General features: G+C 39.8%; 1 protein-coding gene across 4 annotated transcripts; it reads left to right on the top strand.

The window, feature by feature from the left end:
* Positions 1-2,738: 2,738 nt before the first annotated feature.
* On the top strand, positions 2,739-14,115 carry LOC141761038 (uncharacterized). 4 transcript variants are annotated; one of them, XM_074624244.1, is made up of 11 exons: positions 2,739-2,857; positions 4,510-4,606; positions 5,288-7,302; positions 7,792-7,853; positions 8,315-8,353; positions 8,872-9,926; positions 10,187-10,446; positions 10,606-10,740; positions 12,587-12,685; positions 12,783-13,092; positions 13,185-14,044. In XM_074624244.1, exons 3-11 carry the CDS (start codon positions 5,296-5,298, stop codon positions 13,256-13,258), a joined length of 4,041 nt encoding a protein of 1,346 aa, XP_074480345.1. In that variant the 5' UTR covers positions 2,739-2,857; positions 4,510-4,606; positions 5,288-5,295; the 3' UTR covers positions 13,259-14,044. The 4 variants fall into 4 exon arrangements, with proteins under 4 accessions (XP_074480345.1, XP_074480346.1, XP_074480344.1 ...); XM_074624245.1 differs by having other exon boundaries at positions 2,759-2,857; positions 4,531-4,606; XM_074624243.1 differs by lacking the exon at positions 2,739-2,857 and having other exon boundaries at positions 3,764-4,606; positions 12,789-13,092; positions 13,185-14,115.
* The last annotated feature ends 1,436 nt before the right edge of the window (positions 14,116-15,551 follow it).

Below are 15,551 nucleotides of genomic sequence, written 5' to 3'. Positions count from 1 at the left end.
AATTGAGACTCGTTCTTTCTATTAAATTTCTATTAAGATGTGTTATATGGAGGACGGAACCTGCCAAAATGAATAAATAAATAAATGTCATTAAATGCAGCAAAAATAATTTTTAATAAAAATGTAGCCATTAATTGATAAAAATGTGACATTAATTGATAATTGTGGGAATGCTGATTCAGCATATATTTTATATATATATATTTTCAGACCATTTCAGATTTTATAATGGGTGTGTATTGCGTGGGTCGTTAAGGGCTAGAGTGTGTAACATCATCGTTAGTCTGAAAAATGTCTGGAAAAAAGTCTAAAAATGTCTGAAAAAAATGTCTAAATAAAAGTTTGAAAAATGTTTGAAAATAAAGTCTAAAAAATGCCCGAAAACAAAAAGTTTGAAAAAAGTCTGGAAAAAATGTCTGAAAAAAAGTTTGACAAATGTTGGGAAATAAAGTCTAAACAATGTCTGAAAAAGGTAAAAAAAAGAAAAAAAAGAAAAAGAAAGAAGAATGTCTGAAAAAGAACCTAAAAAAAGTTTGAAAATTGTTGGAAAACAAAAGTCTGAAAAAATGGCCGTTAAAAAAAAAAGTCTGGAAAACTTCTGGAAAAAAGACTGACATTTTTTTTTGAAAAATGTCTGAAAAAAAAGTCAAAAAAAAAAAAGTTTGAATTATGTTGGAAAAAAAAGACTGAAATTTTTTTTTGAAAAAATGTTGGAAAATAAGACTATAAAAAAAAAGTTTGAAAAATGTTGGAAAACAAAAGTCTGAAAGAATGACCGTAAAACAAAAATCTGAAAAATGTCGGAAAAAAAGTTTGAAAAATGCTGGAAAAAAGGTCTAAACAATATCTGAAAAAGGTAAAAACAAAAAGAAATTCTGAAAAATGTCCTAAGAAAAGTCTGAAAAATATCTGAAAACAATGTCTGAAAAAAGAAGTTTGAAAAATGCTGGAAAAAAAGACTGAAAAATGCCTGAAACAAAAAAGTTTGAAAAATGTTGGAAAAAAAGACCCTAAAAAAATGTCTGAAAAAAAAGTCTAAACAATGTCTAAAAAATCAGAGCAGGCTGACTAACCCACACACCCACACACACACACACCGCACTCACACACACACACAGAAGGCAACTGTATCTTAACAGGGAACTCAAGACAAGAATTTATTTCAAAATAAAATCTCTATAGATTAACTCTATCTACTATAGTTTGTTTAATGACTTACAGTTTTAAAAGTTCTAGCTGCTACTACTACTACAACTATTACTAATACTACTACTGTTGCTGCTGCTACTGCTACTACTACTACTACTGCTTCTGTTCCTACTGATTCTACTACTAATACTACAGCTGCTGCTCCTTCTGCTACTACTACTACTACTACTACTACTACTACTACTACCACTACGATTACTACTACTATTGTTACTACTACTACTACTACTGCTTTTGCTACTAATACTACTACCACTACTACTTTTACCACTACTACTATTACTACTACTGTTACTGCTACTACTACCAGTGATGTTACTGCTACCACTACTGCTACTATTACTACTAATCCTGCAGCTGTTCCTACTGTCTCAACTACTACTACTACTACTACTACTCCTTCTCCTTTTGCTACTACTACTACTACTACTACTACTATAACTACAACTCCTACTGCTACTTTCCACACAAATACCACTTTCTGTGTAACAATTTATAGATTTTAAAGGTTTATTTCACCCAAATACTTCTCTCTCTCTCTCTCTGTCTCTGTTTGTGTTTAGCAATGCAGTTCATCTGTCTGATATACATACAAAGCATTTCTTCTTTCCGCCTGTTCAGGAAAATTCAAATTTACCACTTTTGGCAGTATTACAGTTTAGCTTCCAGCTTTTCTAGCAATGTATTTCAGCTCTTAGCTTCTTTAGCTAATGCAGTTCAGCTTCCAACTCTACCAGTTGTACATTTCATCTTCTAGGTACAGCAGTGCAGTGCAATGCATTTGAGCTTCAACATTTTTAGGCAAGTCATTTCACATTTCTGCATTTTCAGCAATGCTTTGCAATAAATTTCAGCTGTCAGCATTCCCACGGTGGTGCAGTGGTTAGCACTGGCGCCTCACAGCTAGAGGGTTGCAGGTTCGAATCCGGCTTGGGACCCTTCTGTGTGGAGTTTGCATGTTCTCCCCGTGTTAGCGTGGGTTTTCTCCGGGTACTCCGGTTTCCTCCCACAGTCCAAAGACATGCAGGTTAGGTTAATTGTGGACTCTAAATTGCCCGTAGGTGTGAATGTGAGCGTGAATGGTTGTCTGTCTCTATGTGTCAGCCCTGCGATGGACTGGCGACCTGTCCAGGGTGTACCCTGCCTTCGCCCAATGTCGGCTGGGATCGGCTCCAGCCCCCCCGCGACCCCTAACGGGATAAGCGGTTGCAGATGGATGGATGGATGGATGGATGTCAGCATTCCCACGCATTTTCAGCAGGAAATGCATTTTCTAGTTCGGTTTTATTTTGCTTGTTTATATATTTGTCTTTGTATAAATTCCACATATTTAGTCGATCTTCTGTTTCCCTTATTTTTATCAACTTAATTTATTTATATTTGCATTTATTTATTTTTGAATTATTTTTATTTATGTATTCCGATGTGGCTCCTGAGCCTCAGGTTGTTGACCTCTGGTTTAGGGGTCACAGCAGGTCACAATCTCACCGCGCTTTTACTCTGAAGGGCTTTGACACTAGAAACCGGAAGTCTACTTGGGGAGGATGATGGAGTTTCCAATGTGATGCTTCCTGATCCTACCTGCTAATAATAACCTGAAGATGAGTCTGAACACATCCGGACGAGAGATTCTCACAAGTAACGGAAGGTATGTAACTAAAAACTTTATTATAAAACACTTAACAGTAAACACTTGTTGTTTGTCAACCGAAAACAATGTTTAGTGTTTGTTTATGACCGGACTGTTTTGTTGGTACACCGCCAGTTAAATCTTATACATATTTATCTAACTCTTGGGTTAATTTGTCTTTAAATGTACTACTAAGTATATCGGAACAAATGTCCACATTGTTGTGTTGTGATTCAGCTGAAAAAGGAACATTTAACAACTTAAATTAGTAACTTTTGTCAACTTTTGCGTCGCCGGTGTTACACTGAAATCTGTCACCATCTAAATCTGTGACCGCAGAGAGACAGATGATGTCATCATTTCTGACGTCAGGAAACGTGACGTTACTGTGCCTTAACATTTCTGTCCCCATGACTTACTTCCTAATGTTTTCTTTAAAATGTGTCAAATATTTATAACAAATGGTTTAAATACAGATTGAGGTCTTCAACATAAACAAAAAAATAATGATTATAATAATAATAATAATTTTACCACGTCCACAGAGCAAAGATATCAACTTCTACACAAACTATAAGCCATACAATTATAAAATACGCAAAATAAGTATTCTTTATTTAATGTATAGCCCATGTTAAACTCTCTCTGATATATATATATATATATATATATAATTTTTTAATTTATTTAATTTATGTATTTATTTTTATCAATGTAATTAATTAAGTTATTTTTGTATTTATTTATTTATTCATCATATATATATATATATATATATGTATGTATATATATATATATATATATATATATATATTTCTTTTCAACTATTTTTATTAATTTAATTTATTTACGATTTTCCATTTGCATTTCATATATATATATATATATATATATATATATATATATATATATATATATATATATATGTTAAATACATATTTTTTAATATTATTATTTAATATTTAATATATTCAAATAGTCATAATCATTTGAATTATGTGTTTTTATGCAGATAACCAGTATAGATGACAATAACAAAGTACAGTACAATACTGTGCAAAGTGTCTTCCCACCCCTGGAAAACAGGGCTCCTCCGGAAGCTACGGTGTAATTCAAACTCTGTCATTTACCGTGCATATAATGTTTTTTTATGTAAAATATATCAAACACTGAATGACGGCAGATGTAAAATGTTATTCTTTCATTTAGCGCAGAGATTTAAAAAGTGGCAGATTAAAATAAATACTTGCCTGCCACAGTGGCAGGAAGTGAAAAAAGTTAATTTCAGACCCTGTTAAGGTCTGTAATGGAAATTGTTTTTTGGGGGAGTTTTGGATTTTACTGCTGTGTTTGCTTCACTGGTTGTGGACGTCGGACATGGACCATTGACCCAACCTGAAATAGGGACTGTATGTTTGTTGACCAAAAATGCAACACAGAAACTGAAATAAACTTCCAAGGGCAACGAGAGACACCTGTCAGGTCCTTAGGAATGTGCTGCATGCTTGTATTTTTCCAGCAGACTGTTGTTAAGTCTACTTGCAACAAGATAAAGAACATACTACATTCAACACACTCAACACACTCAGCTTGAGACATTGATGCAGGTTGACTGTGTCCGTTTGCAAACAAGATACGACTTAAAAGACACTCTGAGCTCTTTATCACAGAATTTCTCACCACATGGACAGCTCGTGAGAGACTCCCATCTTCACAGACAACAGAGCATCACAAGACATCTTGTCGTGGCTTGTCCCCGGACATTGAGTGAGTACATCAGCAATTTGTTGTTTATCGAGGTATCTGTTAGATCAGGGGTCAGCAACCTTTACTATCAAAAGAGCCATTTTAGGCAAAAAAAATCTGTCCGGAGCCGCAAAACATTTGATCATTGTGATGAAGGTAACACAGTTTATAGTCTAAGTATATAGTATATAAGTCTAATGCAGTGAGGGCCAAAGAGACAATGTACTACGGAGTATTGGGGCCACATTGAGGGAAAAATCATCTGAGATTTACAGAATAAAGTCAGAGCTTTGCGAGAAAAAAATAATAACTTTATGAGAAAAAAAGTCGTTATATTACGAGAATAAAGTCAGGAATTTACGAGAGATAAAGTCGTAATGTTACGAGAATAAAGTCGTCGAGAAGGTCGACAAGGTCCACTGTATGTGGAGCCCTCTCTACAGGTACATGGTTAACTTTTATTGTTTACTCCTCGGGGGGGTCTCTACTGCAGATATGAAAATTTCCATCACAGATTATTGTTACAAAGAATTATGAATATTTATGCTAATATTTACATTAGTATGTTTATAATGCTGCCTGAGGACATGCATATTTGCAGAGCATGAGAGGAGGTGAGGCCTCTTAGCAAACCAATGCATCAGCCCATAGACCAGGGCACTCACTTTACCAGCACTCAAAGGGATGAATTTCTTTCCTCAGGCACAGGGATGGCCTCCTACCCAATGTCCTCCAGCTCTGCCTCTCTAGGACATAGACACTCGGGTGTTGAGAGTGCAAGCGGTGGTGACGGTAGGTTTAATGCCCCCAGTGAAAGAGAACATGATATGCAGTCCATTCCAGGGTTGGGCGATTTTGACTATCCAGTGCCGGACAAACCTGCGGCCCCTACAGAGTCCAGTCGACCCAAGTACACCTCTGAATCAGCTTCTAGCGTCCTTCTGCACTTTGGACTTGAAACAGAAGACTTGGACTATCTCATCTCCTTCCCTGACGACCAGATCACCCCTGCTAACCTGCCGTTCATCTTGCGGCAAATCCGGATTGAGAAGGCTAAGAGAGCTGCAACTGCAGTTCAGTCAAAACCCTGCCCCGAACCCCAACCCGCCAGAAGTGTGAGTGGAATGGACAGTCACAGTTTGAGTAGTTCTGGAGGGGTGAGGATGCACCAGGAGGAAATGTCATCAACTGTTCTCCAACCGAGTAAAGTGATTGACTATGGACATACTGGCAAATATACTGGAGGGATTAGGGATGAGATTGGAAGGACCAGTGGCAGTAGAGCTAACTGTGGTGGGACAATGCTGCTAATGGACACTTACGACAGTAACAGACACAGTCGAGAACCACTACAGAAAACTACAACAGAGGTGAAAAGCAGTGCCTTTGGTTCTTCACATGACCAGGTGAGTTCTGAACCTCTGAAAGAACCAGAGGCAGATCGCCAGTCAACGTCGAATACCCAACCACCCTCCACTCTATGCTGTGGTGTAGATCGCAGTCGACCTGGCCTTGTGGTCATTGGCAGTGATGACGCCAGTGGCACTAAGGATCAGATTAAAACTCCAGGACAAGGGTCAACTGTTACTGAGCAGATGAAAAAGCAGCAGACACAGCAGCAGCAGCCTATGCAGAAGGAACAGATGCAGAAGGACCAGATGCAGAAGGACCAGATGCAGAAGGACCAGATGCAGAAGGACCAGATACAGAAGGACAAGATACAGAAGGACCAGACACAGAAGCAGCAGATGCAGAAGGAACAGACGCAGAAGGACCAGATGCAGAAGGACCAGATACAGAAGGACCAGACACAGAAGCAGCAGATGCAGAAGGACCAGACACAGAAGCAGCAGATGCAGAAGGACCAGATGCAGAAGCACCAGATTCAGAAGGACCAGATGCAGAAGGACCAGATGCAGAAGGACCAGGCGCAGAAGCAGCAGATGCAGAAGGACCAGATTCAGAAAGACCAGATGCAGAAGCAGCAGATGCAGAAGGACCAGACGCAGAAGCAGCAGATGCAGAAGGACCAGACACAGAAGCAGCAGATGCAGAAGGACCAGATGCAGAAGCACCAGATTCAGAAGGACCAGACACAGAAGCAGCAGATGCAGAAGCACCAGATTCAGAAGGACCAGATGCAGAAGCAGCAGATGCAGAAGGACCAGGCGCAGAAGCAGCAGATGCAGAAGGACCAGATTCAGAAAGACCAGATGCAGAAGCAGCAGATGCAGAAGGACCAGACGCAGAAGCAGCAGATGCAGAAGGACCCGATTCAGAAGGACCAGATGCAGAAGCAACAGATGCAGAAGGACCAGATGCAGAAGCAACAGATGCAGAAGGACCAGATGCAGAAGCAGCAGAAGCAAAAGGACCAGATTCAGAAGGACCAGATGCAGAAGCAGCAGATGCAGAAGGGCCAGATGCAAAAGCAGCCAACGCAGCAACAATCAAAGCAGCAGACGCAGAAGCAGCCAACGCAGCCGATTGGGCAAGCAATGAGATCTCTAGTTTGTTCTGTTGTGAAATCCTTTCCCCCCAGCATCACTGGTGCCACGCAACGTCCGGGTGGTCCTCGCTCCATCATTATTCGTCCCGCTCTGCCTCCTGCAAAGGATCTGCCAAGGGTGGCCATGATGCACGACTACGCTGGGGCTACACCGAGGATCTTTCCACAAAACTGTTCTCTGTGTAACATAACATGTGTTCATATGAAGGTGAGTAGCAGTCTGCACGCTGTTCTCTCTCCCTTTAGGAAACTGTGGCTTGTTTATTTCTATATCTAAAATATTTGTTGTTTTTGATTGTAAAATACCAATTTAAATTCTTTACCTATTTTATTTTTGGGGAAAGGTTTTAATGTTTAAAAGAGTCTAAGGGTGAGAAAAAAAGAAATACTCGGAGAATCGTGGATCCTGATTTCATAGCTCGAAATCAAAAGCTCATTTCGATCGTTTTTTTTTAGTTATGGACTGATTTGGATGTACTCCAAACTAAATTTTTTACCAAAATGCTTCAAGGATGGCAGTCACAGATAACTATTTATTGTTATCTGTATTTCAAGGTTACGATGTCTGATTTACATGTGATTTGATTCACTTAGAATTGCTATTAGAACATCATTGTCTATTTTAGACGGATGACGAACAAAGTCATTGGTGATAACAGTTGTGATGATAATATCTAAATGTTGTTTGTTGTTCTAGGAATGGGTCTCCCACCAGAACTCCCGTTTCCACCTCGAGAGCTGCAAACTCCTCCGAAAACAGTCAGTCTCTTTTCTTTTAACTTTTCCCAATAAAGGGAAAATATTCTTGACAATCATTGCCTTTTTTCTGAACTTTTTTGGGGAATGGCCACCTGGGAAGAACCAAAATACTGTATAGGAAACACTGGACAGAAAAAGAGAGGTCTCATTAGGGGCTGAGCCCCCCTAAAGATCTGATCCTAGGAACGCCCCTGGTCTTTCTTGAACCCATATTGTTGGGAAGCCAGTGGAACTTCTGTTAGGGTTCTGGGTTCTTCAAGGTACCTCCTCTGGTTGTTCTATAGTTATAGTCTGCAGGACCCGTACAATTCCTTGATACCCTTTGACTTTAGGAGCATCTCCCGAATACAACAGCTTTATGACCGACCTTACTCACCGCAGAAAACTTTGGCTTTTGTTGTCAAAATGTGGCCTCTTTGCTGTTTTAATAGGTGTGTTTTTTAATTGTTTTTTTTCCACAGATACCCAGAGTGGGATGGTGAGATAGCACTTGAGCCTGGGTAAGTTTAATTAGCTGGGCAGACACTGCAGCTTTATTGATCTTGAACGTTGTGTTAACTCACACTACACGTTTTAATCTCCTTTTCTGGACGCCCACAACGTGCAATGGCACGGAACCATCAGTCGGTTACGTCCAGCGACAATTCCAATGAAGTTTATTCAAACATGATGGTTGCGTCAATGTTGACAAAAAGAGAGAGATTGATTAAAATGTCTATTTTACCCAGAATCGTATTTCTTTTTCTTCTGTGAGCAAGATCATTCAGGTGATTAGTCAGATGTTGTGACCCCCCCCGCCCCCCCAAACTGCACATTAAACAGCAACCGATTTGGCAGAAATTTGGCCCGATTCGACCAAGATAAAATCTGTCTGAATTCATCCGTAATGTGTCTACCAAGCTTTAGCGTTCAAACACGTAGCAACCACACTCCATTGTGAACCAGTACCCTGCTGATTTTGGCAAAATTGTCTTTCCTGTCGTTCATTATGCTTTTTCTCGTCCATTCCTCTCTTCAGTGCTGCAGGTAAAGATGATGAGCCCTCAACTTCTTTACAGACTTACCAGCAACATCAGACAGTCAGGCATGGATGTCGCTCCTGTTCCCGTTCCCGCTCGCCCAGCCCTCGTCGCCACCACGGCTCAGAGGGTAGAAGGGAGAAACGGAGGAGCCGATCACGTTCACCGCACAGCTCCAGATACACTCGCACAAATACCCAACCACCCTCCACACTGTACCGTGGTTTGCATCGCAGCCGACCCGACCTTATGCTCATTGGCAGTAATGACACCAGCGACACTGAGTATGAGAGTGAAACTCGAGAAGTTGCTGAGCAGATGAACAAGCAGCAGACACAGAAGGAGCAAATGCAACAACAATCGAAGCAGCCGAGGCAGCCAGTATTGCAGATGGGTTGGGGTGCATCGAGGTCTCCAGTTTTTTCTGCTGCGAAATCAGTTCCCTCTGCTTCTCACATCCCCAGCATCACTGTTGCCGTGCAACATCCCGGTGGTCCTCGCTTAATCGTTATTCCTCCAGCTCTGCCTCAGCCAGTCCCAGACCTGATGGACCTCATTCATCCGACGCTGTCACCTTCCAACAGGCAGCTTCCGGCAAAGGTGGAGGTCTCCATGGGATTCCACTCGCCGCCAGATTGTGAAATTACCAAATATGTTCCTGCTTCTCCAAGGACGAGTGACGAGAGACGATCGCCACCAAGGAGGACTGCCGAGACACGGTTGTCACCAAGGAGGACTGCCGAGACACGGTTGTCACCAAAGAGGAGTGATCCAAGACGATCGCCACCAAGGAGGAGTGATAACAGTCGATCGCCACCAAGGAGGACTGCCGAGAAACGGTCGCCACCAAGGAGGAGTGATCCAAGACGATCGTTACCAAGGAGGCTTGACGAGAGACGATCGCCACCAAGGAGGAGCGACGAGAGACGATCGCCACCAAGGAGGACTGACGAGAGACGATCGCCACCGAGGAGAAGTGTCCAGCTACGATCCCCTCAACGAAAGGAGTCGAGCAGTGCAGAGACGCTGGCTAACAAACTACTGGAAACATCAGGTTTGAGAGTGCTAGCATGTTAAGGACTTAAGACCATGTTTAACGACTTATCTTGTTACTGAACGTACCTGCGTTCATTAAGGCGCTATGTACAGTTTGGTTGGTTTTATGTATAATATTCAAGGGATACTTTGCCATTTTGGGACATGCTCTTAATCTCATTTTTGTTTTCGAGACTGTGTGATGTTGAATGAGGCTTTGCAACCATCAAAACGCTGGAATTTTGTCTGACACTCTTTTTTTCGTCTTCGTCCCTCTAGCTGTCCAGTCTCTGTCAGACCAGTGTGATCTGGAGGATTTGTTTAAAATTCTTGCTCCTGCCTTACTGGCTGAGCTAGACAAGATGAAGTCCTCATCATCATCATCATCATCATCATCATCATCATCATCATCATCACCCTCCTCCTCTTCCATAGGAGGAAAGCCCTCCTCGTCTTCTACTGCCTCTTCTTCATCCTTCTCCTCTAAAGCAAAGCTCAGCCTGCAGAAGAGCGAGGCAAGTTCTTCTGCAAAGACAAAGGTTGGTTTGTGTACCAGGGAAATTTGACATCAAACAGTCTATTATCTGATAAACAATGTATTTTTTCTTCCCTTCTTGTGTCTTTATCTCATTCTTTTAGTTGAAACCATATCCACTTTCTAAGTTAGTGTTTTTCTCTCTCTCTCTCTCTTTTCTCAGTCTGGTAAATCTTCCCCTCCAACCATGGTGAAACTAGAAGGGATTCATAGTTCTGTGTCTCGCAATGATGTGTTGGCTGCCGTGGAGCACTTTGGAAAAACTAAGTCAGTTTTACTCTTTCGGTCCAAACTGGAGGTACGTATCAGTGATGATAGGTTTACGATGTAGTAGCCTAAGTACCCGGAAACCCACAAGTGGTCATTTGATGGGTCGCCAATAAAATTTGAATACAAACAAAAAATCTGCAAAAAATATTTAGCTTTTTCTTTTTCTTTTTTTTTCCTTTTCCCAATTCCATTGCAATTCCGTTGAAATGCATTAAAACGGAGCGTTTCAGACAGAGGGTGAATACAGGTATATTCAGGCAGACAGTATGAGGAAAATAACGTTTTTTTTTAACATTATGTAAACAGCATGTAAACATGTTCTAGTAGAAATACAAAATACAAGTATGAACCTGAAAATCCAGCACGATATGGGACCTTTAATGCGTCAAAGACACGTCACAGGACGTGTACCCATAGCAACATTGCTTATGTGTAGAGAGAGTGATATGTTTTTGCTACCCAGGCCTATATTTGCTAATGCTTTGCCTTTTCATAATATGCAAAATTGTGATAGACAGGAAGGTAATCCAGGCACTCTAAAATACTAAAACAAATGGCAACGAGGAAGGAGATATATTCAAAAGCCTTTATTGTAGTGGCTAAATCATTAAAAAAAAGCCAACATGTTTCGACCACTGTAGGTCTTTATCAGGGCTTAAAAACAAACAGACAAAGGGGAGGTGGCCTCACCTTTATGGTATCAACAACCGTCACCATAGTATTACAAAATATTACAAAATATCACAAAGAAATGACACAAAAACAAGTCATTTATGTCCATGATCAATGAAACTACTCCTACTTTACAACGGAGGCTGCAAAGAAAACATGGGAGCCTGTACAGAGAGAAGAAATATATATATATATATATCAATATTTCTTATTCACAGAAAGCATGTAAAGTCTTTATCTTCGTTAAGAACAGGATACTTTAAGGCATCCAATCGATGGATCCAAAAAGTCAACAATCATCCCTCTACCCATGCAAGAGTTGATTTTGCTCAGAGAACAAAATGACACAAGTTCAGTCAAAATGTTCTGAAGTTTAATGAAACATACAAAGGAGTATACATGACAAAGTAGCTCCGTAAAGCTTGAGCGGGCAGAGCAGATAAGAAAGGAGCACCAGGAAAAGGGAGAATAGCTCTCGGCCTTCTCACACAGATAAGGTGAGCCGGGGAGTGAAACCGATGCTACAAATCACCAGATAAGGTCAAAGGAAGAAGTTCAGGATGTTCTCAAACTGAAATGCAACACATTTCACAACAGTAGAGCTGTTAGAGAAGCTTCCCCTCGACCATCTGTTGCTTTTAACACTGTTTTTATTGTGCTTTTACCAATTGAAACACACAACTCTCCACATGACAGGTCACACAAAGAATTATAATTAAAAAAATTACAGGTGAAATTAGAAAATAGAAATAAAAGAATAACAAAATAGAATAGGAATAATAATAAACAAAAATACATAAAAACTAAATAGAGAAAACTAAATAGGGAAACAAATAAATAAATAAAATAAAATGAGAGATAAAGTTAGAAAATAGAAATAAAAGAATAACAAAATGGAATAGGAATAATGATAAACTAAAATACATAAAACACTAAATAGGGGAAAAAAATGAAATACAAATTAAGAAAAAAACAAAGTAAATAGTGATAATAAATCACAACGAATAAATAAATACCAACGAAAATGAATAAATGAATACAAAATAAAAATCCCCAAGTTGTTACATATTCATTTAGTTCACATCAATTAAGAAAAAATGAAGTTATTGGGAACCACTTAGTTAAGAATACATCTGTCCTTAGTTGTAACCTTGCAGTGATGTTTTCAATGTCGTAAACCGTTTGTGTGTGTGTACATGTAGGCAATCGTGTGTTTCGAGAAAGAGGAAGACGCACAGAAATTGAAGAGCGTAAAAAGCCTAGATGTGAAAGGAGTGGCAATCACTGTTGACAGAGAAAAGGTATTACACTTAACACTACACATCAGGAAGAAACACACACAAATCTATTATATTGTAATTTATTCCCATGCATGCTGCTCACAGTAATCTCATTCAGTCCCAGGTGTTGCAGATGTCTATACGCTCCCCTGCTGCCGAAGACGCTGAACCAATGCAGGTTGTTGAAATGGGAGCTGAAGAAATGGCAGAAAAAACAACAACTACAGAGGCTGTACCAAGAAATTCAGCAGACAAATCCAGTGAGAGTCGACCACCAGACAGTACAGTTTCAGCTTCACCACACGTCCAGCAAAGCACCTCGTCAGAACCAGCGTCCACTACACAAAGACCGGAGACGGTTACCTCTGTTACTACCCCTCTGACGGTCGAGGAGTGTATTAAAAAACACCTGCGTCGAGACAGAACAAGTAAGAAAGACACAAATGTGTCTGCATGTGATTGTAATATTACCGACTTTCTCTCTGTTTTTTTTTACATTTTCTTTGTCTCTCTTTGACAGAGTTCTTCGAGAGAGAAAGCCTCTCAGGGGAAACGGGTAGGTCAAATCACTTATATGAAGTACTGCACATGTAGTTTTCCTAAATACAAAATATGGCCAATCTCCTAACTGGTAGGGCTGTCAATCGATTCAAATATTTAATTGCGAGTTATCGCATGATTGTCCATAGTTAATCACGATTAATCGCAAATTAATCAAATTTTTTATCTGTTCAAAATGTACCGTAAAGGGAGATTTGTCAAGTATTTAATACTCTTATCAACATGGAAGTGGACAAATATGCTGCTTTATGCAAATGTATGTATATATTTATTATTGGAAATCAATTAACAACACAACACAATGACAGATATTGTCCAGAAACCCTCACAGGTACTGCATTTAGCATAAAACAATATGCTCAAATCATAACATGGCAAACCCGGCAGCCCAGCAGACAACAACAGCTGTCAGTGTGTCAGTGTGCTGACTTGACTATGACTTGCCCCAAACTGCATGTGATTATCATAAAGTGGGCATGTCTGTAAAGGGGAGACTCGTGGGTACTCATAGAACCCACATTCATATATCTGGAGGTCAGAGGTCAAGGGACACCTTTGAAAATGGCCATGACAGTTTTTCCTCGCCAAAATTTTGCGTAAGTTTGGAGCGTTATTTAACCTCCTTCATGACAAGCTAGTATGACATGGTTGGTACCGATGGATTCCTTGTGAATGTGATTTTTTTTATAATTTTCTGACATTTCATAGAGCAAACAATACATTGATTTATTGGTCTGCAGATTAATTGATAATGAAATAATTGTTAGTTGCAGCCAGGAAGAGAAAAGAGAGTCATTCTGATACAAAAAACACTCAACTCACTATTTGGCATAAAGCAAGAGATAACTGAACAATGAATTCAGAGACACTGGATGAGAACTTGTAAATTGTATTTGTTATTTCTTTATTTTATTACTATATTCACCCATTTTGTGAGAACAACACCTCTGCTGTCATTTACAACTGACAATTGTTTTTGTTTGTAATTTTAGTTTGAAGAGCCTAAAACGGCATCGACACGATTCTGGTGAGATCACAATAAACTTTACTATATAATAAACTGATTCAGACACCATCAAGACCTCAGCTGTAAAATCACTGATTGTTAAAATAAAACCTTGATTGATACAAACTCCTAACTTTTGTCTTTTTTTATATCAAAATGTGCTTTTTAACTTGCCATCACTTATTTCGGACACAAATTTCCACCAAGTTTATATATATATATATATTGGTGACATTTTTGGTGCTATGTTTTTGATATTCTAACTATTGCTCTAGAGATCAAGGTACAACTACGCCCTCTTCTGGCAATTTTTGGAATGCCAACTTCAATCTTAATTATATAAGAAAAGGACATAACTGCCTTTACCACTCTTTTGGAGCGTTGTAGAATGCTTTCTGCCTGGAAATCTCCTATTTCACCATCTCAGTGTGTCGGCTAAAGGATGTAAATATGCACTCGGAGGATGTAATGATCATGTCGCTAAGAAATGGCATCCTTTCATTTTTCATATTTTAGCAACCTCTCTGTCTACCTCTTTTCCCAGGGCTGCTTTACTCTGAATGGCAAGACTGGTCTGCCTGTGAAAAATCAGAAGTAAGCATTTCAACAATGAATCTTTGGATGCGGTCTGCGCATCACACCTGTCTGTGAGGAGTGATTCCATTTCTTTCCTGCACTCACTGAAACTCAACCTGCTGATGAGTTCAGGGCAGCCAGGGTTTAGGCTCTGTGCTAGGGAAGAAATAAAAAGCTCTACCAGGGGTTCTCCATTATTATATCTGGGATGGAGGGTGAAACTAAACAGGATGTCTAGTACAAAACAAAACAATGTTGTTGGCTATGGTGTTGTATTGGCAGACTCCTTGTACTGTAGCTTGGGGAGGTACACTAGCCTAACAACAATGCACTGGCCTACACTATGGGGGGTAGCTTCCTATGGAGGAGGGGTAGCTACAGCAACAACTAGTGACTCTAGTGGGCATCAAACAAAAGGGGCCAGTAAAGTAAATAAAGGTTTACAAAAGAAGTTTGCTTACACACAACATGCACTAACTGAGATGCAGGGCAGTAACAGTTGTGATGATGTTTCTTAAAGGTGACTCAAGCTGGAACACGTGGAAGTAACAGCTCGGTGCAAACTTAATATCACAGGGCTGGTAGCACACTGTGGCTCTATTTAACCCACTCAGGCTGGAATGCTTGGCAGTTTTTTTTCAGTTCTTGACATAGCAGAGGTTGGCATTATTCACTCTTGTACAACATTAACCAGACCAGCGTGTATATTCCACAAACATTTATTTACCAGATAATTAAGGTTTA

The sequence above is a fragment of the Sebastes fasciatus genome, chromosome 22, assembly GCF_043250625.1.
Source record: "Sebastes fasciatus isolate fSebFas1 chromosome 22, fSebFas1.pri, whole genome shotgun sequence".
In the NCBI taxonomy this organism is placed as follows: Eukaryota; Metazoa; Chordata; class Actinopteri; order Perciformes; family Sebastidae; genus Sebastes; species Sebastes fasciatus.
Note: the sequence above shows the minus strand (reverse complement) of the source record. Positions and strands in the feature narration are given on the sequence as shown.

Excerpts from the sequence above, each read along its gene's own strand:
- LOC141761038 (XM_074624242.1), top strand. The coding sequence starts at position 4,441 with ATGCAGGTTGACTGTGTCCGTTTGCAAACAAGATACGACTTAAAAGAC. Across the intron at positions 4,607-5,287 it reads GGCTTGTCCCCGGACATTGA|GCACAGGGATGGCCTCCTAC; the intron begins GTGAGTACATCA and ends TTCTTTCCTCAG. Across the intron at positions 7,854-8,314 it reads TGCAAACTCCTCCGAAAACA|ATACCCAGAGTGGGATGGTG; the intron begins GTCAGTCTCTTT and ends TTTTTTCCACAG.